The 25,623-nt window shown below is 54.6% G+C and overlaps 4 protein-coding genes across 16 annotated transcripts in view; 2 read left to right on the top strand and 2 right to left on the bottom strand.

Annotated features, from left to right (window-relative positions):
* HNRNPM (heterogeneous nuclear ribonucleoprotein M) overlaps nt 1–25,623 on the bottom strand; it is a 276,948-nt gene that overhangs the window by 116,492 nt on the left and 134,833 nt on the right. The gene's annotated exons all lie outside the window — the stretch shown is intronic.
* On the top strand, nt 1,776–14,624 carry KANK3 (KN motif and ankyrin repeat domains 3). Of its 3 annotated transcripts, none has more exons than XM_077860167.1 (13): nt 1,776–1,877; nt 4,328–4,387; nt 5,140–5,266; nt 5,565–5,626; nt 6,446–7,756; nt 7,835–7,934; nt 8,054–8,311; nt 8,435–8,519; nt 8,977–9,193; nt 12,964–13,106; nt 13,224–13,424; nt 13,508–13,606; nt 14,376–14,624. In XM_077860167.1, the coding sequence occupies exons 4-13, from the start codon at nt 5,593–5,595 to the stop codon at nt 14,451–14,453; spliced, it is 2,526 nt and encodes an 841-aa protein (XP_077716293.1). In that variant the 5' UTR covers nt 1,776–1,877; nt 4,328–4,387; nt 5,140–5,266; nt 5,565–5,592; the 3' UTR covers nt 14,454–14,624. The 3 variants fall into 3 exon arrangements, with proteins under 3 accessions (XP_077716293.1, XP_077716295.1, XP_077716294.1); XM_077860169.1 differs by having other exon boundaries at nt 1,778–1,877; nt 8,123–8,311; XM_077860168.1 differs by lacking the exon at nt 4,328–4,387 and having other exon boundaries at nt 1,823–1,877.
* Nucleotides 14,756–16,015, bottom strand: RPS28 (ribosomal protein S28). The gene is made up of 4 exons (XM_077860174.1): nt 15,896–16,015; nt 15,756–15,803; nt 14,956–15,089; nt 14,756–14,835 (listed from the first exon to the last, which is right to left on the bottom strand). The coding sequence occupies exons 1-3, from the start codon at nt 15,932–15,934 to the stop codon at nt 14,967–14,969; spliced, it is 210 nt and encodes a 69-aa protein (XP_077716300.1). The 5' UTR covers nt 15,935–16,015; the 3' UTR covers nt 14,756–14,835; nt 14,956–14,966.
* NDUFA7 (NADH:ubiquinone oxidoreductase subunit A7) lies at nt 16,013–24,985 on the top strand. The gene is made up of 4 exons (XM_077860175.1): nt 16,013–16,154; nt 16,568–16,617; nt 20,682–20,831; nt 24,776–24,985. Exons 1-4 carry the CDS (start codon nt 16,104–16,106, stop codon nt 24,864–24,866), a joined length of 342 nt encoding a protein of 113 aa, XP_077716301.1. The 5' UTR covers nt 16,013–16,103; the 3' UTR covers nt 24,867–24,985.

Genomic DNA, 25,623 nt, shown 5'->3' with positions numbered 1-25,623 from the left:
ACAAAGCTCCCCATATATGGATGGAGCTTCCTATTTACCTTTGCATGTGCAGTTTTTCCCATTAAAAAAAAATTTATTTATTTGGGGGTGGGAAGGGCATGTGCTGGGGAGGGGCAGAGGGAGAGGGAGAAGCAGACTCTCTGCTGAGCCTGATGCGGGGCTTGATCCCAGGACCCTGAGATTATGATCTGAGCCAAAGGCAGATGCCCTGGCTCCTCCCACATGGAGCATAATTCTGTGTCACCACTGTTGGCTGCCTCCCTGGACCTTGAAAGTCAAGGATTTGCTCCTCCTTTTTCCTCCTATCCCATCCTGTGACCCCCTTACCATAAACCCTATCTTGAAAGTCTATCCCCCTCTGCCTATGTCTCTGCCTCTCTCTGTGTGCCTCTCATGAATAAATAAATAAAATCTTAAAATAAAAGTCTATCTCTGCTTCTTAGCTTTGTGGCCCAGGATGGTAGGAATTGTGACTCCTCAGGGACCTGCCGTGCCTGGTGTATATTAGGTGCTCAGTAAGTGGTAAATTAATTGTGAAATGGGCTAAAGAATTAAATGTAATTTAAAATCATTCCCTGGGGCATCTGGATGGCTCAGCTGGTAGAGCATGTGACTTTTGATCTCAAGGTCATGAGTTCAATCCCCACGTTGGGCATGGAGCCTACTTTAAAAACATTTTAAATATGCCCCCCAAATCATTCAACAAACATTTTTTTAAAAGATTTTATTTATTTATTCATGAGAGACACAGAAGGAGAGAGAGGCAGAGACGCAGGCAGAGGGAGAAGCAGGCTCCCTGCAGGGAGCCGGATGCTGGACTTGATCCGGTGTCCCCAGGATCACGCCCCAGGCTGAAGGGGGCGCTAAACCGCTAAGCCACCAGGGCTGCTCAACATTTTTTTTTTTTTTTTAAGATTTTTATTTATTTATTCATGAGAGACACAAATAGAGGCAGAGGGAGAAGCAGGCTCCACGCAGGGAGCCCAACGCGGGACTCGATCCCGAGCCTCCAGGGTCACGCACTGGGCCAAAGGCGGCGCTAAACCGCTGGGCCACCCGGGCTGCCCTCAACAAACATTTATTAAGCACCTATCGTGTGCCAGGGATCCCGGATGAAGCAGTGACCAAAATCAATCAGTTCCCTTTCCTACGGTGCTGACACTTCAGGGAGACAAATGGCAAGCAAGCAATCACATAAGTGACAGAGATCCTTTCCGTTTCGGATTTCGGATAGTGAAAGTTGCTATCAGGTTAATAAAACGGAGCCATGGGAAAGACAGAGACTGGAGAGGGACCACATTAGGCCTTTAGGGGTAGGAACACTCAGGTCGAGCCCCCCCAGAATAGAAGATGCCCACGTGACCATGTGCAGGGAAGAAGAGTTTAGGAGGATGGAACAGCTTGTGCAAAGATCCTGTGGTAGGAAAGAGCCAGGGTCCTGGTACCTCACCCACCACTAGGACCTGAGCATCGGTCCTTCTAGCTTCCACCCAAAGGAGCTTCCGAGCACACAAATCTCACCGGGTTAGTCTCCAGCTGCCTCTCCACGGCTCCCTAGCGCCCAGAGCATCAATTCCAGCTCCTTAGTCCTGCGCTGGCCGGGACTTGGCCGCTCCCCTCCGCCCCCACCCTGCTCCCTCCCTCCTCCTCCCTGCAGCCCGCGCGGGGGACCGGCACTTCAGGCCCCGCCCTCAGCCCCGCCCCCCACGCGGCCCGGCCCGGCCCCGCCCACCTCGCCTCCTCATTGGACAGCTCGCAGAGCCTCGGGCGCCGGTTGGCTGGCGTGGCCATCAGTTAGGCTCGAGGCCTTGATAACCTGTCCCCGAGCTTCGAGGGGGCGGGCTCGGGTGCGGGCGCGGCGGGGGCTGCGGCTTCAGGTAAAGCGCCAGTTTTCGGGGCCACAGATGGGGGTTCTGGGGGGCTCTAGGGGACGTCCCGGGAAGGGGCACTGCGCCTCCTGCCCTTCTGCGGGCTCAGCGCCCGGCGAGGGGGCGGGCTTCGGGTCCTCTCCTGGGACCCCTCCCACCCCGGGCGCCCCAGGTGGCAGGGGCAGAGTAGGGGGCTCCGGATTCCCGAGGTCGCCCTCCTCCCGCCCTTAGGAGCCAAGTGGGGGGCTTGTTCGCCCCCTAGCGCCCCATCTGACTCCGGGGTTTTCCCAGCGTCGCTCCTGGAAAGCCTGGGGACCCGGTTCCAGCCCCTCATTCTGGACCTGGGTGTGTGGGGGGGGTGATACGGAAACGGTGCTGGGGGGAGGAACCGACGGCCCCCGGGCCGGCAGACAATGGGGAGCGGATGGAACCGCCCGGCGGCGTTTCCTGCAGGAAACTGCTCTGTCTCTACGAGGCCGTCCTGGGGTGTGTGTGTGCTTTGGGGGTAGGGGTCCCTGAGTACCTCCCCCTCCTACCATCATCAGCCTCCATTCCCCCTTCATCAGGGGGCCGAGAATCCCGCCCCAACTTTAGGGGGTGCTACCGCTCAGGGCCTCGAGCCGGCAAGAACCCCCGTTCCCAGGACCGGGAGCCGCATTGCCCGCCGAGTCCCCCACCCATCAGGTTCCCTCATCACAACTCCGAGTCCCGAAATAGTCCCTGGGGCGGGAGTGGGGGCGTATGGCGTCGGCTCTGACGGCCTAATGAGGGGGTCTCAGGCAGAGGATCGGATCTAGCCAGCATCTCCCGCAGGGAGCGGAGAGGAGGAGGGCGCACCCCCACTCCGCTGAGGCCGCAGCCCCTGGAGCCGCCGTGGTGTGGGCCGGCTTCTTCCCCCACTGGGGAAACGCAGGGAGAGCCAGGGATGCAGGTTGGGAGGGATGAACCCCCTCGGGCTCTCGGCCCCTGCCCTGGAGGGGGCAGCTGTTTCTAGAAGGCCATCAAGTGGGTGGCCGCTGCAGAGACACTGGCAAAAGTGCCTGGGTTTGTTTGTTTGTTTATTTATTTATTATTTATGATAGTCACAGAGAGAGAGAGAGAGAGAGAGAGAGAGAGAGAGAGGCAGAGACACAGGCAGAGGGAGAAGCAGGCTCCAAGCACCGGGAGCCCGATGTGGGATTCGATCCCGGGTCTCCAGGATTGCGCCCTGGGCCAAAGGCAGGCGCCAAACCGCTGGGCCACCCAGGGATCCCTTGTGCCTGGGTTTAAATCCTGCCTCTGCCTATATGTGACTTTGGACGGGTGACTTAATAGCTCTGTGTCTCAGTTTCTCCATCTGTGCAGTAGGGTAAAGGGTAATGATAAGAAAAACTCCCTTAGAGTTTTTAGCTAAGATTTTTTTTTTTAAGTCCATACCCATAAATTGCTTATAATAGAACCTGGCCCATGGTGAATCACAAAAGTGTTGTTGTTGTTGTTATTTACCAATGTTGGGGCACTCATTTCTCAGGCCAGCTTCTCTGTCCAGCTGCTCTAGCTGATTTGGGTCTTGGCTGTCCACAGCTGTTTTTCTGAGTTCCTAGAGCCTCGGATTTGGGTGTGGCCAGGTCACCAAAGGAGGGGGCTGACCCCATTGAGTCACACTGCCAGCTGTGTGAGGCAGGCCTGGACCCCTAAATCGGCCCAGGTTTTTTCCACAACACAACGCTTCCCTGACAGTTTCCTGAAAACAAGCTGTGAGAGCACTGGCTGTCCTCCCTGATGACTGGCTGCCCTGCTGGCCAGCCCCTCTCAGCCGGTGTGAAGGGACGGGAAACAGCTGCTTCAGGACTGGGCGGGGCCCTGACTGTCTTGGGGTGGGGTGAGGGAGGTTTTAGGGACATAGCCTGGACATAGGCAGGGAGAGGCAGTGGAGCAGGGGGTGTCAGGCATGGAGGTGGTCATCATGAGTGCAGGAGGCTGGAAGGGGCGATGGCAAAGACTGCCACGCGGTTGGCACATTGAGCCACTGGTCATAGAGAGGACAGTTGGGTCTGGCAGGCACCTGGGTGGTAGAGGCTGGGGGGCAAGAGGTCCCCAGAAGATAGGCAGAGCCCAGTGTGAGGGCATTTCCCACAGGGAGTTGTCCTAGTCACTCTGTGCCTTAGTTTCTCCATCTGGAAAATGTGAATGATAGTATCTACCTCAAAGGATTGTATGGGGGTTGCATAATCAGGCAGGGTATGCAGTAAGCATTCAAGACAAGCTGCTTTCCCTTCCTCAAAGGTTTTTCATGTGGGCTCTTCGAAGCCCCATTTTTCCTACCCTGTGCTTTCCGACTGTCCTTGTTAAATATCACATTAGATGTGGCCCAATGTCCCTCAGTTTCTTCAAGTCTCCATCATGTTACCTGAAGATTGCCCCCAGCCCTGCGTACAGCCACAGCTCTGACAACCTGGGTGCTTATGGTTCCTCTACAGGCTCTACAAGGCAGGAGCAGAACCCTGTGGCACTCCACTCGAGACATCCTAGGGAGTCAGGTATCAATTAATTTGCATCCTTGGTGCCTCTCCATCATTCCCACAAGGCTCTCCCAAGCCACTTGGTAAAATCTCAGATGCAAAATTATATCTTGTTTGCATTTCTTTCTTTTTTTAAAATAGTTTATTTAGGGATCCCTGGGTGGCGCAGCGGTTTGGCGCCTGCCTTTGGCCCAGGGCGCGATCCCAGAGACCCGGGATCGAATCCCACGTCGGGCTCCCGGTGCATGGAGCCTGCTTCTCCCTCTGCCTGTGTCTCTGCCTCTCTCTCTCTCTCTGTGTGACTATAAATAAAAAATAAATAAAGATTTAAAAAAATAGTTTATTTATTTATTCATGAGACACACACACACACACACACACACACACAGGCAGAGACACAGGCAGAGGGAGAAGCGGGCTCCATGCAGGGAGCCCGATGCAGGACTCGATCCCGGGACTCCAGGATCACGCCCTGGGCCGAAGGCAGGTGCTAAACTGCTGAGCCACCCAGGGATCCTCAGCATTTCTTTCTTTTTAAAAAATTTTATTTATTTATTCATGGGAGACACAGAGAGGCAGAGATATAGGCAGAGGGAGAAGTAGGCTCCCTGTGGGGAGCCTGATCCCAGGATCCCAGGACCCCGGGATTATGACCTGAGCCAAAGGCAGACGTTCAACTACTGAGCCACCCAGGCGTCCCTTGTTTGTATTTCTCTAAGGAAAAAAAGAATTCAAATGATCCTATTTTGTTCTTTTTTTTTAATATGCAGAATCTGACCAGATGAATTTCTAATGAGCCCATGAAGGGCTTCCAACTCTCACCTTCTTCTGAAGGTTCACACCTCATCCCTTTGAGCACCAATTTCTAATTTTGCCCTGGGACTGAGAAAACAGCAGGTCTGGAATGAACCCTTCCCCGCCCCCTCACTCCTGTTCTCTGATCGCTCCCCTCTCTTCTCTTGATGCCTTTCCTGCCTCCTCCTGCCCAGCGGGCTGAGGCCTGGACCTGGGGATGCCCATATTCGTTCATTCGAACATTCCAAGGCCCCTTGAGGGAGCAGGGAGGACAGGACAGATGTGTGTGGGAGGGTGGGTGGGGGTCTGTTTCCTTACTTAGAATCCAAGCTGACTCCAGAGGTACAGCCAGAGGGATGGGGCCGGCCCCAACCTCACCCCCTCTGGGGACATTTTCCAGGGTGTGTCTGGCAGCTACTCCAGGAAACATGGCCAAGTTTGCCCTGAATCAGAACCTGCCCGGTGAGTGTGCAAAGTGGGATACATGTGTGTGTCTGGATTGATACTTGGTGCCCATTCATGGACACAGACCTGTGGTTCCCTCTTTTGCATGTGGCCACAGAGCCCTTTCTAACCGTCCATCAGATAATGTCATGGCCCTGCTAAACCCTGCCTATGGTGCCCTAATGCGTGTAATATAATCCCAACTCCTTGCAACCCGGGAGGCTCCCTACAATCTGCCCCCCCACCTCTCCTACGCCTCTCCCTTCTTTCACTCTGTTCCTGACACTCTCACCTCCACCCTGCTGTTACTCCAGTCCACCCTGCTCACTGTGTCCCAGGGCCTTTGCTCTGGCTGTTTTCTTTTAAGAACCTTGTGTCCCCAGCTGCTTCCTCCTCGTCATTTCAGTGCTTAACTTTTAAGTCCCTTCCGCAGGAAACTTGCCTTGACAACTAGAGCCAAAGTCACGCACCTCCTCCAATTATCCTGTATTTCATCTTATTATTATTATTAGCCCTAAGCACCTTTTGGAATGATCATGTGTATTTATCTCCGCCAAGAGGGCAGGGTTTTGTCTGTCTTGTTCACTGATGTGTCCCCAGCGCCTAGAAAAGTGCTTGGCACATAGCAGGTGCTCAGTAAGGGTGGGATTGCATGACTCTGGTGCAGAGAAGCATTTGGTCCTCGGGCATGCGCATGCGCGAAGGCAGGTGTGCAGGGTTTGGTGCAGGTGGAGCCGCGCGGGGCTGTCGTGGGGGCGGTGGGGGACGCGCTCCGCTTGTCCAGTTTCTCCCGGGTCGCCCCCCTCCCGCAGCCTGACCGCCCCGTCATGCCTGCAGACCTGGGCGGCCCTCGCCTGTGCCCCGGCCCCACCGCGGGCGCGCGCAGCCCGAGCTCGCCCTACTCCGTGGAGACGCCCTACGGCTTCCACCTGGACCTGGACTTCCTCAAGTACGTGGAGGAGCTGGAGCGCGGCCCCGCCCCCCGCCGCGCCCCGGGCCCCCCGCCTGCGCGCCGCCCCCGTGCACCCCGGGCGGGCCTGGCCGGTGCGCGCAGCCCGGGCGCCTGGACCTCCAGCGAATCCCTGGCCAGCGACGACGGAGGAGCGTCGGGCGCACTCTCCCCGGGCGCGCCCTCGGGGCTCCTGCTGTCGCCGCGCGTGCCCGCGCGCAACCCGCGCGTCGAGCACACGCTCCTGGAAACTAGCCGGCGGCTGGAGCTGGCGCAGGCGCACGAGCGCGCGCCCAGCCCCGGCCGCGCCGTCCCGCGCAGCCCGCGGGGGTCCGGCCGCAGCAGCCCCGCCCCCAACCCCGCCCCCGCCCCCGCCTCCCCCGGGCCCGCGCAGCTGCAGCTGGTGCGCGAGCAGATGGCCGCGGCTCTGCGGCGCCTGCGCGAGCTCGAGGAACAGGCGCGCGCGCTGCCCGAGCTGCAGGAGCAGGTGCGCACCCTGCGCGCGGAGAAGGCGCGGCTGCTGGCGGGGCGCGGGCTCCCGGAGCCCGACGCGGAGGCCGAGGCGCGCCCGGACAAGCTAGCTCAGCTGCGGCGGCTCACCGAGCGCCTCGCCACCTCCGAGCGCGGCGTCCGCGCCAGGGCCGGCCCCTGGGCCGACGGCCCCGACGGGCCGGCTTCCAGGCGCGGTGAGGGCGCGCTCGAGGTCCCCGACGCAGCCGGGATCCCCGACGCGGCGCCGCAGACGCGGGACGCTGGCACCCAGGCGGTGCCGGAGACCCAAGACGCCAGGGCCCAGGCGGAGCCGGAGACCCAGGAGGCCGGCGTGGAGGCGGCCCCCGAGACCCTCGAGTCGGACGCGTGGGTGACCGAGGCGCTGCTGGGGTTGCCCGAGGCCGCCGAGCGCGAGCTGGAGCTGCTCCGCGCCAGCCTGGAGCACCAGCGCGGGGTGAGCGAGCTCCTGCGCTGCCGGCTGCGCGAGCTGGAGGAGGCCCGAGAGGCTGCCGAGGCGGAGGCAGCGGCGGCTGCGGAGGCCCAGCGCCAGCCCCAGCCCCAGCCCCAGCCCCGCGAGGCTGCCACCCAGACCCAGTGGGGTTGTGCCGCGAAGGCCACACAGACCGAGACCCCCGCCGAGGCCTCCGGCCCGAGTCACGAGAACCCGTCGGGACCCACGGATGGGGACAGAGCCGTGGCCCCCGCGGGTGAGTCCCAATCCCTGCCTGAGCCGTGGCTTGATGGCTTCTGGACTCGAGCTCAGCACCCTCCTCCGACCCCGCCAGGCATCCTCAAATCCATCATGAAGAGGAGAGATGGTACCCCCGGCGCCCAGCCCAGCCCCGGACCCAAGAGCCTGCAGTTTGTGGGAGTCCTGAACGGCGAGTGAGCACCTTCCCCCTCCCCGTGGCGGCGCCTGCAGGGACGGAGACGGGGGTTTGAATCCTGGCTCTGCCGCGGACTCGCGGAGCGGCCTTGGAAAGCCGGTTTCCTCTTCTGCAAAGTGGGGACAGCCACGCCCAGCTCTCAGGACGCGAGGACGAGCCCACAGGGAGCCTCTCACCCCGCCCCAGGTACGAGAGCTCGTCCAGCGAGGACGACAGTGACAGCGACAGCGAGGACGGCGCCGCCGAGCCTCCAAGGAGCAGCTCCTCCGGGGACGACAGCGGCAGGGATGTCGGGGACGACAGTGGTGGGGACGTCCTGGATCCCGAGCGGGAGCCAGAGCCGGAGGCAGAACCGCAGCCTGGTGCGCAGGGCAGGTGAGCGCAGTTAGGGACCCGGAGTTGGGACGGCGGCTTTCTTTGCCGCCCGCCGCGCCTCCCCCACCCGACCCCCACCCCGACCCCGACCCCTCCTGAGCCTCTCCCGGCCTAACCTGGTAGGTGTGAGCTGAGCCCGCGCTTGAGGGAGGCGTGCGCAGCGCTGCAGCGGCAGCTGAGCCGGCCCCGCGGAGTCGCCCGCGACGGCGTGAGTGCCAGCGAGAGCCCTTTCCGCGTGCAGCCGTGGGCCCCATCGGGCACCCCCCACTCCCTCTTAGGAAAAGCAGAGTTGGGGTGGGGGGCCCAGGTTCCACCCCGTGGCGCCGACACTTCTACTGGTCCCAGGCTCTCCAAAGGGATCTCCGCCCAGGGACAGCGCTGAAGTTTTCCGTTTTCCCCAGAACGGTGCGCCCCAAGCCCCAGGCGCACCCCCGAACTCCCCAAAGGCGAGCGGTCACCGCCTTCCTCCACTCTAGGTTCTCTCACAGGCTCAGTCCCAGAGGAGAGGACTCCTGTGCCTTGAGCCTGGGACCCTCACTGGCTGTTCGCCCTCCTCCGAAAGGCGCGGCCTCCCGGGACCTTCCTCCCCTGCTGAGATCCCCGCCCCCCCAACACGCACATCACAGTCTGGACCATCTCTGACGCCTTTCTAATGTTCCCCGCAGGGCGCCGCGCGCCTGGTGGCCCAGGAGTGGTTCCGAGTGTCGAGCCAGCGGCGCTCCCAGGCCGAGGCTGTGGCTGGGGTGCTGGGCGCTGTGGGGCGCCTGGGCCCCGAGCTCCTGGCGCACGTGGTGAACCTGGCCGATGGCAACGGAAACACAGCCCTGCACTACAGCGTGTCCCACGGGAACCTGGCTATCTCGAGCTTGCTGCTGGATACCGGTCAGCACCTTCCTCCAGGGTTACAGGATCCCTGTGTCCTGGGCAGATTGCCAAGGGCCTTCAGCCCTCTCCACTTGGAGCTCTGCCTCTCACTTTGCAGGGTCGCCGGAATACCTGCTTTTAAAATTTGGTAGGCCTAAATTTAGAGGAATTACTTAGTGTCACCAGCCTTAGTTAGCTTCCTCATCTGGGAAATGGGGATGCAACAACCCCCCACCTTGGGCAGCTGTGATCACAGGTGTAGAATAGCGCCAGGCACTCAGGAGGAGGCCAGTCAGTGGTCACCGTGTGCGTTGTGCCCCTGGATCTCCAGTCCTGGCACTCACCTCATTCTTGGGCCCCGATACCCAGCCACCTGCCCCTCCAGGCTTGCGGGAGAGATACCCACTGGTCAGGGCTCTGACCACTCTCCCGGGCTGGGCCACTGTGCCCTGTCTTCCATCCCCATGTCCTGCATTGACTCAATTTTACACATTTCTATGCCCTGCCCCCTGCTAGCTAATTCCTTGCCCCAACTTGCCCCCTCTGGAGCTGAGATACCCACACCCAGGTGTTCCTGAGCTCACAGACATGGGTGTTGAAAGCCTACTGGGTGCCAGTAGTGCTGGGGTGGGGGTGGGCCACCCATGTACAGCTACTTTCCCTGTGGGACTCACAGTAGAGGGGACAGTGGGCAGTACGCTGACCACCAAGAGCCCTTCTGACACCTTCCTGGGTGTCATTCTTCAGGGCTAGCATCTGCTGGGGCCTGCCCTTGGAGGCTTCCCACTGTCCCCTCCCCGACCCCACTGCCCCCAAACACAGGTCTGTCCCATCTCTGAAGATCTTGGTGACCTGGGGAAGAGCACAGGTGCTCTGAGCTGAACCGGGCGCTAGAACTTGGGAGGGGGCATGAGGCATGATTCAAGGCATCTCCTGCCTTAAAGGGGGCTGGGGCCCAGGCCTGGGGCTTCAGTGACTGGGGGAGCAGGCTCGGCTGTCACAGGAAGCCCAAGGCTTCACTGACCCATTTTATTCCTTGCATTTAACCCCCACCCCCACTCCCCAGACCTTGCCATGGGCGTTCTAGTTCTCACATGGATCATTCCCTCTGCTCCTGTCTGCTTGCTGCCATGTCAGCCTACCCACTGTCCCCCCCCACCCCCCGGCCCTGAGTCCTCAGTGTGCTCCCCATGCAGGGGCTGTTTCATCTCCCTGGCACGCAGGGCCTGGCCGTGGCTGTGTATCCTTGGACCTCATCTCCCCTCCAGACCTTTCCCCTTCCTCCCTCAGCCGTACCTTGGAGCCTCTCGCTGATCAGACCACAATTCCCTCTGTCCCTTCTTCAGGCTTCTTCCTTCGAGCTCCAATCACTCTTCCTGTGTCTTCCGTTTATTTATTTATTAAAAAGATTTTATTTATTTATTCACGAGACAGAGAGAGAGAGAGAGAGGCAGAAACACAGGCAGAGGGAGAAGCAGGCTCCATGCAGGGAGTCTGACGTAGGACTGGATCCTGGGTTGTCTCCAGGATCATGCCCTGGGCTGAAAGTGGCGCTAAACCACTGAGCCACCGGGGCTGCCCCCCTCCCCTTTTAAAAAGATTTTATGGGTCTTCCGTTTTAGCTCCAGGCCAACTCTCCCCTGCAGGTGAATCCTCACCAGTTTCAGTATCTTTGTGGAGCATCGCTCTCATTTCCAGGCTTCTCCATTCCTAACACCCTGCTCCCAACCCTGTCACCTTGACCTCTGCCCTACGTCAGCCTTCCACTTGTAAGGTCACCCGGAGATCCACGCCTCCATAGTGTCTTCTGGGCTCTTACCCCCCCAAAATTTCAGCTCTCCAGTCACCTGGCCCTAGCAGCCCGTGGGCCTCATGGGACCACTGTCTGTTGTTCATGGCCCCCCATTGCCCCCTTGCTTTCTTGTTCTCCCTTCGCCATTAACTACTCCTTTATGTCCCCTTTCAAACTCTTCCCCATTGCCCTCACACCCCACTTGCCCTGCAGGCCCCAGAACTGCACACAATAGACCCTCAAGTGCAGGTTGAAGGAATGAGCAAGCTCTCAGGAACCTATGGCAGTGAGCTCATGGGCTATGGGGAGGAGTGGAAATAGACATCAAGGAAAAAATGAAATAATTACAAATAGGGATAAAGGCCACCATAAAACATAACCAGGGTAGGAAGTGGGGTGATCCTTTGGCTTAGGAAAGCCTCAGGTGGGAGGGGTAGGGGAAAATAGGTGGGTGCTCTGGCTAGCCTGCAGAGACCCCACTCTGGTTATTTCTGTGTGCCCCTCACCACATTCCACCAGTCACAGAAGCTTGTGGAAGCAGTGAACACCTAGAGAGCATGCCGTACAACCAGGGGAACCCCCCCCCTTTAGATACCACTTAATCCCTCTTCTTCCTAGCCCACTGAGTCCTCTCTAAAGGGCGTCCACTCCATGACCCTGATCCAAGTCCCAGGTCCCTCACTGTGCACCTCTCCCCAAGCTGTTGTAGCTTCATGGAACTTTCTGAATCATGGGAGACAACAGCCTAGTCGCTCTAGTAACTGTGCCTGGAGTAGGTGCTGTGAGGGAGGGGGCCAGAATGGTAACAGATGATCCCAGAGGAAATAGAGCCAGTGCTTAAGGGGTGGTCACAGTCACCACAGTGTTCCTTTCCTTGGGCTGCTGTAACAAAGTAGGACAATGTGGTGGTTTAAGAGAATGGAGATTCGTTTTCTTGTAGTTCAGGAGGCCCAAAGTCCAAAATCAAGGTTGGCAGGCCTGGTTCCCTCTCAGGAGCTCAGAGCAAGAAATCTGCTCCATGCCTTTCTCCTAGCTTCTAGTGGCTGCCTGAAAACTTTAACATCCTGTGGCTGATGGCAGCTTCTCTTCTCTGCCTTGGTCTTCACTGGTCTTCTGTGTGTCTGTGTCTCTTCTAAGGACACCAGTATTATGGATTAGGGTCTACAATAACGACCTTGCCTTGATCACATTTGCAAAGATCCTATTTCCAGTTAAGGTCACATTCATAGGTACAGGGTAGGTAGGACTTTATCTTTTGGTGGGGACACAACTCCATCTGTAACACAGCCTTGGAGAAAGGATTCCAGAAGGACAAAAGTCGGAGGACAGCCTCGAAAGCCGTGGACAAGGGCCTATATTCCAAGAGCAATGGGGGATGGTGAGAGGGTTTTAAATAGGTGACTAGGCCAAAGTTCTCTTGATCTGCATGGAAATGGGTAGATTTGGACACTAGGGTAGACCAGTTGACAGAACTCTTTTTAGGGATGGGGACAGGGACAGAGGCAGAGTGAAAATCTTGAGTTCCACTTCCAGCACAGAGCCTAACTCAGGGCTCAATTGTACAACCCTGAAGTCATGACCTGAGCCAAAATCAAGAGTTGGATGCTTAATTGACTGAGCCACTCAGGTGCCCTAAATGGACTTAGTTCTTGGGGGCGGGGGGCCCACAATGGTGGGTGATAGCCACAAAAATAGGAACGTCAGTTTACTGAGGACCTACTATGTGCTAAGTGTTGTTCTAGTTATTGGGGGATACAACAGAAAACCAAACCAAGTCTCTAACCCAACTGGAAATGAGCAGAAATTTGAGCAGAACCTGAGCCAGGAGCTGTGTGGCTCTTCCCCGGGAGAACCTGGGAGGCAAAGGGAGCAGGAAAATCCATGACCCAGTAACCACCCCCATTACACTGATGGCAAACCTGAGTCTGGGGAAGCGTTAAACCAGGTTGGGCTGAGGGTGTCAGCTTCTTGGCTGACTGACCCCTCCACTGTCCAGGGGTCTGTGACATTGACCGCCAGAACCGGGCTGGCTACTCAGCCCTCATGCTGGCTGCGCTCACCTCTGTGGGGCGAGAAGAGGACATGGCTGTGGTTCAAAGACTCTTCCATCTGGGGAATGTTAACGCCAAGGCCACCCAGGTGCGTGGGCATTTCTTCCCTGGTGGTGGTCTGGTCCGTCCCTTCTACTTTGGGTTGGTCTCTGACCTCTCTTCCAGAACCCTCCCCAGCCGTGTCCCCTTCTTCCTCACTCCCCAGACAGGACAGACAGCTCTCATGCTGGCCATCAGCCATGGCCGCCAGGACATGGTAGCAGCCCTTCTGTCATGTGGGGCTGATGTGAATGCACAGGACGCAGATGGGGCCACAGCGCTGATGTGCGCCAGTGAGTACGGGCGCCTGGACACTGTCCGGTTGCTGCTGGCCCAGCCAGGGTGTGATCCGGCCCTCCTGGACAATGTGAGCCACCATGGGGCTGAGGTGGGGATGGCAGGGGACCTGTGCATGGATTCAAGGACTTGACTGTCACCGTTGTTCCTCAGGAGGGCACCAGTGCCCTGGCCATTGCCTTGGAGGCTGAGCAGGATGAGGTGGCTGCTCTGCTGCATGCCCACCTGACCTCGGGCCAGCCAGATCCCCTGGTGAGTGCAGCCCCTAGCCCAGAGAAACAAAGCCTCCCAGCTGTACGTTGGGTTCAGAGATGATACCAAGTGTGCCCCAGGAAGACATCCCCTAGGGAAGCAGGCAGGATTGGGGAACCTGAGTCTGAATTCTTTCATGTGGCTGGGATTTGATGTCCAACCTGCGAAATACCTGAGAGACACACCTCCCCACTTTATAGGTCATGAGCCTGAAGTCTCCAGAGGGGAAGTGACCTAAGGTCAAAAGAGAGCTGTTAGACCTGGCTCAGACCTTGTCAGTGGAGCCTGCTACTGCCCCCAGGGAGGCTTCCACAAAGGAATAAGGGATCCTTTAAAATTAGACACAGAGGGGAAGTGGGGCGCAAGTTCCCTGCAAGCCAGGAGAACACTCAGTTTGCCTCTAAGGGAGAAAGGCTTACTCTCTTTTTAAAATCAAGTGCCACTGCTTCTCAGCCTTTTGGCTAAGATCAAGTGTAAAATCAAGTGCCAGGCTGTTCTCAGTACTTGCTTATTAAACTCATCCAATCAGCCTGCCCATCCTGCACTCTCCTGTTACAGATGTGAGCAAGGAGACATGGAGGTCAAGGGCTTCCCTCCAGGTCAGATGGGGCAGAGACAGATTCAAAACCAGGCAGTCTGGTTTCACTGTAAAAGATGGGGTTCCCCCTAAGTGGGACCATAGTGTAAAGGAACAAGACCTCCATCAGGTTAAGTATTCTTGTGTGTAAGGGGGCTGAAACCCTAGCATCGTCCCCACCTCTCTCCCCAGTCACCTCTTGAGTCCACCCCTGATGTGCCTGATGAAGGAGAATGCAGTGACCACAGAGAAGACCCCCAGCCTCAGTGACCAGCCTGGCACCTTGGATCTGGATTGGGAGAAGAGAGTTAGTTCCTTCCACCACCCCAGCCTCTGGGACACAGCAGGGGCCAGGGTTAGTCATCCAGATAACTAGCCTTGGGCCAAGAAAAAAGCTTGGATGACAAGACCCACTTTCAGAATAAAACATTACTAACTCAACTCCTGTCTTGTTTTGGGGACACATACACATAGTTCCCCTTCCCCCCACTTCACCAGAGGATAGAGTGGGAGTGGATCCCTGGGAGAATAGTGATACTATAAGCCTAGTGACATCCAGACAAGATCCCAAGTTTACATACAACATAAACGCTTTATTAACAATCGCAGATCATCCCTGTGAGCCAAGTGGTCGACCCAGACATCCAGGACCCTGTAAACAGACCCAAACATGAGATACGGGAGGGCAACCCAGCAACTGCCCAAGTCCCTCCCCTGTCTTGCAAATCTCAGTAAACCCTTTCTACACTTCCAACCCCAATCCCGGACTCACCAGCTACAAGTTCAGCGCAACCTCCGAGCTTCTCGCTCTGACTCCAATAGCGTGAGCACGTCGCCCTCGCGCACGGGGCCTTTCACGTTGCGGATGATGGAGCGGCTGGTGTCGTCCATGAACTCCACGCGCACCTACGGGCCCCACCAAGAGGACATGAAGCAGTTAGGGTCAGTCGCGGATAGGCACAAAATTTCTTTTTTTTGGGAAGATCTTATGATCTTCATGAGACCCAGAGAGAGGAGCAGAGAGACACAGGCAGAGGGAGAAGCAGGCTCCTTGTTGGAGCCTCATACGGGACTGGATTCCAGGACTCCGGGATCACGACCTGAGCCGAAAGCAGACAGATGCTCAACCACTGAGCCACCCAGGCGCTCAGGCGTTCGATCCAGGGGACGTGTTGGGGCCGGCTCGGAAATACTTAGAAAGGGGCTGCGTATGGGAGGCAGAGCCGCGCCCGGAAGAGAAGCCCAAGAGCAGGTCGTGGAGAACGACGTTCTCGAGCGGCAACAGCAGCCACCGGGAGGGGCAGCTGCAGCTCCGGTCCTGTTCGGGAGCGGAGCACACTCGGTCGGGCACGGAGCCACAAAGAGGTGGTTGGGACGGGCCAAGCCACGGGGAGGGGCGTCGGGGCCCGGGAAGCGAGGTCCACGGATCTCAGGCCCGGTGGGCAGGGCCCTCGTGGGGTGTCGGGGCACTCCGGGAGCCCTGGGATACAGGGGACTCCGGTTCTCACGGTCCGGCCGGCCAGGGAGTCGTCAGGGCTCAGACCCCGCGAGCGTCCCCACCCGCTCGCTCACCTGCGTGCACTGTCCCTGGGAGCCGGTCCTGCCCAGCACCTTGGTGACCTGGTGGAGAGAAGCTGGGATCAGGCCTGGGCAATCCGACCCCCCCACCCCATCTCTCCATCCTCGTCCCCAACTCAGGCCCCCCACCTCACCCTGGCCAACTTGATGGGCTGCACACGGCTCGTGTCCATGATGGCGGCGCGGCGGCGGTCGGGCGGAGAGGGGTCACGTGCTCCGAGAAGACCCTTTATACTACGCCCCGGCCCCGCCCTCCCTCTCTCGCTCTCGCGAGACCATGAACGTTCTTCCCAACATCCCCCGCGGTAGGACGTCATCGGCGCTCTTCAGCGCAAACGGAAGATGGCGTCCGCCACTCGCGTTATCCGGCTCCTGCGGAACTGGGCATCCGGGGTGCGCGGGGAGGAAAGGGCCGTACCGGGGGCGGGGGCTGTGGGCTCCGTGCGCCTTCGACCCGCTGCCGCTAGTCCCCTACCTCGTGCACCCTTGGGTCTGAGGCCTGAGGTTCCTAGGCTGGAACCCGTGTCTCAGCCGGGGACCCCCAACTCGTGACTCCTTCAGCCGACGCACCCACCTCCGCCCCGGCCCTCGACCCATTCTGGCCTGAGATCTGCCTAGTTGTCAGGACCTTCTTAGCCCTGTACCTTGTGGCCCTGGCCCTAGTTTTCCTCTTCCTGTACTGGACTGCCCATCTCCGACCTTCCCTTCTGCCCCATCCCCCCTTCCGGGATGGCCCTGTTCCCTCGCCCTCTCCTCTCCTCTCCTGGGGTGCCCTGAGGGTTGACCTCCTTCCTCTCCTCCCACAGCACGATTTGCAGGCGAAGTTGCAGCTGCGCTACCAGGAGATCGCCAAGCGGTGAGGAAGCCCCGCTCGCTGCCCACACTCCGGCCTTGTCCTGTTATTCTTTTTTTTTTTTTTTCCACTTTCTTTTTTTTTTTTTTTTTATTGGTGTTCAATTTACTAACATACAGAATAACCCCCAGTGCCCGTCACCCATTCACTCCCACCCCCCGCCCTCCTCCCCTTCTACCACCCCTAGTTCGTTTCCCAGAGTTAGCAGTCTTTACGTTCTGTCTCCCTTTCTGATATTTCCCACACATTTCTTCTCCCTTCCCTTATTTTCCCTTTCACTATTATTTATATTCCCCAAATGAATGAGAACATATAATGTTTGTCCTTCTCCTGTCCTGTTATTCTTGCATCAAGAACAAAATTCGTATTCTTTTAAGACCTTTAGTGCGCTGGGCCGGAAGCTTGCCTCCGGTCCCCGGCAGGTTGTGGAAGCCGAGGTTTGCTTTTACCTTTTCCTGTACTCAGAGCCAGCTGCTCTTGGAACAGTCAGGTTGCACATGAATTCATTGTGGGGATCATGTAGCTGTGCAGTCCTCAGTGTGTGGCCCTGCCAGTTGGTGTTCTCATCCCCAAGCTGCAGGTGAAAACACACACACACACACACACACACTGGAGGTTCAGAGAGAGAATCGTTTGTTTAAAGTCACTCAGAAGCTACGAAGTAACAGCTGGGGTTTAAGCCCAGGAGTATCTTGAGTCCAAACTCACTTATGTGCAAAAATTACTCAATATTTACAAGCCCCTTCCCTCATTCCTATCACGGAGTTCAAGTTCTAGGAGGAGAAAAACATAGTAGGGAAATGAATGCAACAGGTTAAAAGCATTCTGGAATGCTCTGAAGACAAAATGAATTAAGTAAGCTGGAGGGTTACTCAGGTCATGTGGTCAGGAAAGTTTTTTTTTTTTTTTTTTTTTTCTTCCTGGCATTGACATTTGAGTCACCTGAATAATAAGCAGGAGCCAAAGGGTAATTCTTGAAAGAACATTCTGGATAGAGGGAACAGTACGCACCAAGGCTTTTGAGGCCGACAGAACCAGAAATAGGGAGGCCAGTGTGGCCGGAACATTGAGGAAAGAAGAGAGAGCAGTATATTGGAAGTCAGAGGTAAGGCAGCCATTGAGGATCAGCACCAGAGGGAGACAAGTAGCGTTTGAATAACCAAATTTATGTGAATACCTACACGTTGTAACGCATTGTAAACATCAGAAATTTTAAGTTGTTTTCTATGTTGGGTAGTTGATGGGCCAGTTAAGGAAGGAAACGGTTTTATAAAATTTCCACCGTCCTTAGGGTGGCGGCGCCCCCTAGTGATTCATGTGTGTCCATTGCGCACTGGTTCTTACCTTTCAGCTGGGGTGGTGGGAAGCTATGGCCACGCCCACTGGGGGGAGGGTCTCAGGATATTCCCTTTTCCTTTTTTTTTTTTTTTAAGATTTTATTTTTGGGTGCCTGGGTGGCTCAGTCGGTTAAGCGTCTGCCTTCCACTCAGGTCATGATCCCCGGGGTCCTGGGATTGAGTCCTGCGTTTGGCTCCTTGCTCAGCGGGGAGTTGGCTTCTCCCTCTACTCCCCCCTGCTTGTGAGCTCTCTTTTTCTCTAATAAATAAAATTTTAAAAGTGTGCTTATCTAAACATTTTTTTTAAGATTTTATTTTTAAGTAATCTATATGCAATGTGGGACTTGACCTTGCAACCTGGAGATCAAGAGTCACAGGCTCCACTGAGTCAGCCAGGTGCCCCAGGATATTGCTTTTATCTATCTATCTATCTATCTATCTATCTATCTATCTATCATCTATGTATCTATCTATCTTATTATTATTTTAAAATATTTATTTATTTATTTATTTTTAATTTTTATTTATTTATGATAGCCTCAGAGAGAGAGAGAGGCAGAGACACAGGCAGAGGGAGAAGCAGGCTCCATATGCACCGGGAGCCCGACGTGGGATTCGATCCCAGGTCTCTAGGATCGCGCCCTGGGCCAAAGGCAGGCGCTAAACCGCTGCGCCACCCAGGGATCCCTATTTATTTATTTATGATCGAGAGAGAGAGAGAGAGAGAGAGAGAGAGAGAGGCAGAGACACAGGAGGAGGGTAAAGCAGGCTCCATGCCTGGAGCCTGATGTGGGACTCAATCCGGGGACTCCAGGATCGCACCCTGGGCCAAAGGCAGGCGCTAAACCAGTGAGCCACCCAGGGATCCCCTCTATCTTATTACTTATTTAGAGTGAGGGAGAGAGTGCAGGTGTGTGTGTGAAGGGGGTCAGGGAAGGACAGAGGGAGGAGAAAGAGCATCTCAAGCAGACCACGCTAAATGCACAGCATGATGTGGGGCTCGATCTCATGACCCTGAGCTCATGACCTGAGCCGAAACCAAGAGCCAGATGCTTTACTGACTGAGCCACTCAGTTGCCCCAGGATACTGCTTTTAATATTAAATTTTTAAATTATATTTTTATGTGTTTTTCTTTCTTTCTTTTTTTTTTTTTCATACAATGGCTATCACTTGTTTTAAGAAAAACTTAAGTTCTGGCGAAACAGGTACCAAACAAGTTATTTTAAAACCTGCTTCAATGAAAACCCAGTGATTTTATGATTTCTCCTATTTTTTTATGCCTTTCCTCTCTGCTTTGTTTTCCAGAGAGGCTTCTCTTTTGTTTTGAGGTTAGCGTTTCCATTTTAAGCTTCTGGCTTCTTTGTAAATACACCCCAGATTTTAGCCCAACTTAGGACAGAGCTCTCTATTCACTCACCCACCCCCACCTCCACCCCAGCTCTGCTTATAGCTTTGGTGACTGGGAGGTGGCAGGAAATGCAGAGACCTCAGAGGACTATGTGCTCTTTGAGTAATAAGCCTTGATCCCAGCAGGGTTCTTCAGAGAGTTCCTGAGATAACTAGAAACCCAGAAGTTCTGTAGCCTGGCCTTTGGAACAAAGACCCTCAGAATAAGCTAAGTCTGGAGCTGTTGCCCAAGTGTTTATACACTGAGACTACTGTGTATGAGGTGGGCAGAGTCTCAGGCCCTGGCCTCTTCATTTCTGGAGCTCCTGCAGGTAGAAGTGAGGCCAGATGCAAGCTTTGGGCCACAGTGGGGTGGGAACAGACCTGTGTGTGGTGTGCCCATGATTGCGAATCCGAAAAACCACCAAGGAGCCGACACTGATGCAAACACACGAGGGTTTATTTACAAGCTCGAGCTTGGGTCCAAGTATACCCGACACAGCGGAGCAGGGACTTGGACCCCAAAGTGGGTTACAGCTGGGTTTTTTATGGGTTGGTCTAGGGGATCTTCAGAAGGGGTGGAGGAATTTTTTCCATTCCAATATGGGGGAAAGGGTGGGGGAGTTTCTTAAGATCTGATATGGGATTCTCTGTTGGGGGCATTCTGAGCTTTATTGTCTTTCCAATATGGGATTCCCTGCCTAGGACATTCTGCAGTTTTTCCTGTAAAGTTCAGCTCTTATTCCCAGGGACCTAAGATGGCTGTACTTGTGCTAATGCTAAACTTGAGGTGGAATGACCTTAATTTTTCTTGGCCTCCACATGTGTCCAGTCTGGGCTGCCCCCTTCCTTGAGAAGCCTCAGAAAAGGTCTTCCATACCGGTCACATTTGGAGTATATTTAGGCCTTGCCTTCCAGCACTTTCACATCAAAACAGAGACTGCTACCTGCTTCAGGGCCTCAGATCCTCCCTAGCCATACACCCATGACAGAGCACCAAGGGATTCCCCTAGCCCGCGGCCCAGTGACTGAAGTGACAGGCCCATGCCAGCCCAGCCAGCAGTGACTTTCTATCAGGAGACTTAGGTGGCTTCATTGGTTAAGCGTCTGACTCTTGGTTTCTGCTCAGGTGGGTCATGATCTTGGGGTTGTGAGGTCAAGCCTCATGTGGGGTGCTGTGTCCATCACAGTGCAGCGCAGTCTTCTTAAGACTCTTTCCCCCTCTCTCTGCCTCCCTCCTGGTGCGTGTATGCACATGCACGTGTGCTCTCTCTCAAATAAATAAAATCCTTTTTAAAAAGTGACTTTCTGTTAGCTTTAATGCTGATGTTCTTTACCCTCAGAACTCAGCCTCCTCCCAAGCTCCCTGTGGGCCCCAGCCACAAGCTCTCCAGCAACTACTACTGCACTCGCGATGGCCGCCGGGAAGCTGTGCCGCCTTTAGTCATCATGTCCTCGAAGAAGGTATTGGCGCCAGGCAAGCCTGCAGAGAGGTGAGGACATCCTGGCCTGAAACAAGCCCTTTCTCTTCCTTGTACTTTTCAGGGCCCCATTTTTGAATATCAACTATGTCAGGAACTGCCCTGCGGGGGCTTTTCGTAGGAGAACTCTTAATCCCCGCCCACCCCAGGATAGGGTTTGGGGCTCAGCCAGGGTATGTTTCCTGCAAATGAAGCTTCAAGAGCTCCAGGAGAAGTGCAGGTGGTGTTTTTGTAATTTTGTACTTTTTTTAAAATCAGGGCATAATTGACGTATAACAATTATGGAGTTTCGGGCATACTACTATGTAAAGATTTGATGTTTGTGTACCTTGTAAAATGATCACCACAGTAAGTCTACTTAGCATCCATCACCACACACAGAGTCATGTTTTTTTTCTTGTGATGAGAACTTTTAAGATGTACTCCTTAGCAACTTTAATTGTATTTTTATTTTTTAAAGATTTTATTTATTTATTCATAAGAGACACACAGAGAGAGGCAGAGACATAGGCAGAGGGAGAAGCAGGCCCCCTGTAGGGAGCCCAATACGGGACTCGATCCCAGGATCCCAGGATCATGACCTGAGCCAAAGGCAGATGCAGATGCTCAACCACTGAGCCACCCAGGGGCCCCTCTTAGCAACTTTTAAATATACAATATAGTATTATTAACTACAGCCACCATGCTATGCGTTACATCCCCAGGACTTATTTATTTTATAATTGGAAGTTTGTACCTTTTGGCCCTCTTCACTCATTTCACCTACCCCCCCACCTGCCTCCTGCCTCTGGTGACCATCAGTCTCTTCTCTGTTATCTATGAGTTTGGTTTTTTTTGCATTTTTTTTTTAAAGATTTTATTTATTCATGAGAGACACAGAGAGGCAGAGACACAGGCAGAGGGAGAAACAGGCTCCATGCAGGGAGCCCAATGCGAGACTTGATCCCAGGACTCCAGGATCATACCCTGGACCGACGGCAGGTGCTAAACTGCTGAGCCACCCAGGGATCCTGCTTTGCTGTTTTTTTTTTTTTTTTTTTTTTTTTAGATTCTGCACCTCAGTGAGATCCTACGGTATTTGTCTCTGTCTGATTTATTTCACTTACTGTAGTATTCTTAGGGTCCATATATGTTGCAAATGGAGGATTTCTTTCTTTTTTATGGCTGAAGAGTATTCCTTAATGTTTGTATGTATGTACACAAACACACACCCTGCATTTTCTTTGTGGTCTTAAAGAGAGAATTGTATTTTTTTTTTTTTTAAGTAGGCCCCATGCCTAACATGGGGCTTGAACTCATGACCCCGAGATCAAGAGTCAGATGGTCAGATGCTCCACTGGCTGAGCCAGCCAGGTGTCCTAAAGAAAAAATTGTATAAATCTTCAGATCCCTTAAAACCCAGTTTGGTCCCTGGCCTCAGGTGCCTTTTTTTATATAAAGATTTTATTTATTTATTCATGAGAGACACACAGAGAGAGGCAGAAGGAGAAGCAGGCTGCCCATGGGGAACCTGATACAGTACTTAATCCCAGGACCCCAGGATTATGACCTGAGCCAAAGGCAGACACTCAGCCACTGAGCCACTCGGGCATCCCTGCTATCTCTTATGTAAATGAGGATGATAACAGTATCTACTTTAGGGAGTTTATCTCAATCCACTTGACTGCTATGACAATATCGTAGACTGCAGTTGCTTATAAACAGCAGAAACTTACTTCTCACAGTTCTGGAGGCTGGGAAGTCCAGGATTCAGGTGCTAGCAGATTCCATGTCTGGTGAGGGCTCTCTTCTTGGTTCACAGATGACATTTTCATGCTATATCCTCACATGGAGGAAGGAGTGTCTAGGGTTTCTTAAAAGGGCACTAACCCCATTCATGAGGGCTTCTTTCTTACGACCTAATCACCTTCCAAGTTCTGTACCCCCAAATACCCCCAAATTTCTTTTTTTTTTTAAAGGTTTTATTTATTTATTCATGAGAAACAGAGAGAGAAAGAGAGAGAGGCAGAGACACAGGCAGAGGGAGAAGCAGACTCCATGCAGGGAGCCTGACGTGGGACTCAATCCTGGGTCTCCAGGATCAGGCCCTGGGCTGAAGGCGGCGCTAAACCGCTGAGCCACTCGGGCTACCCAGGGTTGTGATTTCAACCCAAGAATTTGGGAGAGACCAAACATTTAGTCTAGACCAGAGTTGTTATGAAGGTTAATCTTCATAATTAATCTTTATAAGGTTTTAGAACGGAGTCAACACCATGCCTGCTTACTAGTTACTCCACGAGTTAGGCAGTGATGGCCCCTGTTGCAGAAGAGGAAATCGAGGCACCGAGAGGCCACATGACATGCCTGAGTCACACAGCCAGTGGGTAGCAAAGGCAGGATTTCAAACCAGTTTGCTCAGACCCCAGTGGAGTCTGGGCTCTGCAGCCAGTTCGTTGTGTGGTCTGCAGCCAGTTGTTTCAGCCTTCTCAAGCCTCAGTTTCTTCATCTGTAAAACAGGGATGGTGGGCTTGCAGTATGACAAAATCCGTAAGGTGACAGGGCCAGGCCAGGCCTGCTGTATAGTTTAGAACTCAGTGAATGGTCGGTGTCGTGTCCTTGTGACCTTCTAATTCTCCAGAGTCCAGCACCAGACTATGGCACACTACCCAGTTCCCCCAGACCCCGTCACTTGCCCCTGGGATGCCTGCATTTCCTAGGGAGGCTGCTCCTTCAGACTCCTGGAATGATGGGAAGCCCTGGAGCCTCTGCTCCTGGGAGTCTCTTCCACAGAGAGAGCCTGTCCGCCTGCCTCTTCTCCCTTTTTGCTTACTGTGTGTGCAAGCGTCTCTGGCCCTAGGTGCCCAGGGCTTAGGTGTCTCAGGAGGCATTTGCCTTGGATTTGTTGCCACAGTGTCTCTCCTTGGGGCTCACTCTGGGCCAAACGGTGTCTTGTCTTGTCTTGTCTTGTCCTGTCTTGTCTGTCTTTCTTTCTTTCTTTTTTTTTTTTTTTGTCTTTCTTTCTTTCTTTCTTTCTTTCTTTCTTTCTTTCTTTCTTTCTTTCTTTCTCTTTCTTTCTTTCTTTCTTTCTTTCTTTCTTTTTCTTTCTTTCTTTCTTTCTTTCTTTCTTTCTTTCTTTCTTTCTTTCTTTCTTTCTTTCTTTCTTTCTTTCTTTCTTTCTTTCTTTCTTCTTCCTTTCCTTTCCTTTCCTTTCCTTTCCTTTCCTTTCCTTTCCTTTCCTTTCCTTTCCTTTCCTTTCCTTTCCTTTCCTTTCCTTTCCTTTCCTTTCCTTTTTTCCTTTCTTGACTTGTTTATTTATTTTAGAGAGAGCTTGTGCATGCATGCATGCACAAGCAGGGGGAGGAGCAGACAGGGAGAGAGAGGAAGCCGACTCCCTGCTTTCTGGACCCTGAGATCATGACCTGAACCAAAACTAAAAATCAGACGCTTAACTGACTGAGCCACCCAGGCACCCCAAGTGGTGTATTTGTCAATTTTACTCGACTGTCAGCCTCATTAGACTGAGGCCTGGTTTTAGCAGGGTTCTGGGGCATGTACAGTGCTTGCTATGTTGCAAGTGCTCAGCACCCAAGGGAGGAAAGAGCAGTGGGCACACATCACCTGATTGCTCGGCCTTTCTGTCAGTATCCTGTTAGGGGGCAACAGGAATGGAGTACTTGTCCACCTGGGGCCACAGGTGAGAAGGGGTGCTAGAGGAAAAGCCCAGCTATTTATATATTTATGGCTGGCTTTGAGCTCAGGAGCCAGGCAGGCTGGAGGTTCACATGGGGGCTTGGGCAGGAAGGGGGCTGGTCAGCCCCCAGCAAGGAGTTTAGGGACTCTGAAACACCCTCACTCTGGCCCACAGACCCACAGTCTCAGCAGGCATGTTCTTGGTGGGTACAGGTGTGGGCTCCCTCAAGTTCCTCTATGCTGGTCTTGGGAGACTGGGCCCTAACCAACATCTGTTTCCCTTCTAGCCCTGCTGCAGCTGCCACTGAGAAGAAGGCCGTGTCGCCAGCTCCTCCAATAAAGAGGTGGGAGCTGTCCAAGGACCAGCCTTACCTGTGACTGCACCCTGGGGGCACCTGGCCAGGCCCTCAGGGCCATCTGGGTGCTTCCCCTCCTCGTATTCCTTCCGGGAGACCATGACTTAATTTATGACAAATACACCTAGCTCTCCAGTATTACTTCTGTTTTTAACGTATGACTTACCTGGATTTCCTGGTGAAGCTGGTGCTGAATCTCTTAACTCTGTCAGCACTTGAGCAGGGGAGGGATAGTGCTTCTTGCGCTTCAGAGTGCCACACTCACTGGGCGCGGAGTCTGATGACATGAGGTCCAGTGTTGTCACCAACCCTTCTCTGAGAGCAGTAGGGTGGGCTCCAGGACCTGTGGGTGTTTGGGGGGCCCTGACTGTGAAGGACAGTGAGGCCGAACACAAACTGCTCCCTTAGATTTCTCAAATCCCCATAGCTGTTTTTCATGTGGACATGGGCCAGTACCCTTCCACTGCCACCCCTATCTGACCTCGAGCACCCTGCAGCTTGGTGGGGATGACAAGACAGCAGGGCAGCTCACAGGGAAGGCTCATCTGGGACAGGTGAGGAAAGGCCTCCCTGAGCCAGAAACCTTTCTGCATGGGCCTGAGAGTGAGGTGGAGTCAGCCCAGGAGAGGAAGAGGCTGTTCCTTGTGGAGGAATGAACATTTGAGTGAAAGCCAGAAAAGAAGCAGCCCAAGTCTGGCTGCAGGAGCAATGGGGAGCCATGCAGTAACCTCAAGTAGGGGTGTGCCATGGCTGCCCTATGGAAGAACCCCACAGACTTG

The sequence above is a fragment of the Canis aureus genome, chromosome 19, assembly GCF_053574225.1.
Source record: "Canis aureus isolate CA01 chromosome 19, VMU_Caureus_v.1.0, whole genome shotgun sequence".
Taxonomy (NCBI): Eukaryota; Metazoa; Chordata; class Mammalia; order Carnivora; family Canidae; genus Canis; species Canis aureus.
Note: the sequence above shows the minus strand (reverse complement) of the source record. Positions and strands in the feature narration are given on the sequence as shown.

Bases quoted from the DNA above. Each gene is read 5' to 3' on its own strand.
- NDUFA7 (XM_077860175.1), top strand. From the start codon at position 16,104: ATGGCGTCCGCCACTCGCGTTATCCGGCTCCTGCGGAACTGGGCATCC. The intron at 16,155-16,567 runs GTGCGCGGGGAG...CTCCTCCCACAG, and splicing joins TGCGGAACTGGGCATCCGGG to CACGATTTGCAGGCGAAGTT. The intron at 16,618-20,681 runs GTGAGGAAGCCC...CTTTACCCTCAG, and splicing joins TACCAGGAGATCGCCAAGCG to AACTCAGCCTCCTCCCAAGC.
- KANK3 (XM_077860167.1), top strand. From the start codon at position 5,593: ATGGCCAAGTTTGCCCTGAATCAGAACCTGCCCG. The intron at 5,627-6,445 runs GTGAGTGTGCAA...TCATGCCTGCAG, and splicing joins CCTGAATCAGAACCTGCCCG to ACCTGGGCGGCCCTCGCCTG. The intron at 8,312-8,434 runs GTGAGCGCAGTT...CTAACCTGGTAG, and splicing joins CAGCCTGGTGCGCAGGGCAG to GTGTGAGCTGAGCCCGCGCT.
- RPS28 (XM_077860174.1), bottom strand. From the start codon at position 15,934: ATGGACACGAGCCGTGTGCAGCCCATCAAGTTGGCCAGG. The intron at 15,804-15,895 runs GTGAGGTGGGGG...TCTCTCCACCAG, and splicing joins AGCCCATCAAGTTGGCCAGG to GTCACCAAGGTGCTGGGCAG. The intron at 15,090-15,755 runs GTGAGCGAGCGG...TGGGGCCCGTAG, and splicing joins CCCAGGGACAGTGCACGCAG to GTGCGCGTGGAGTTCATGGA.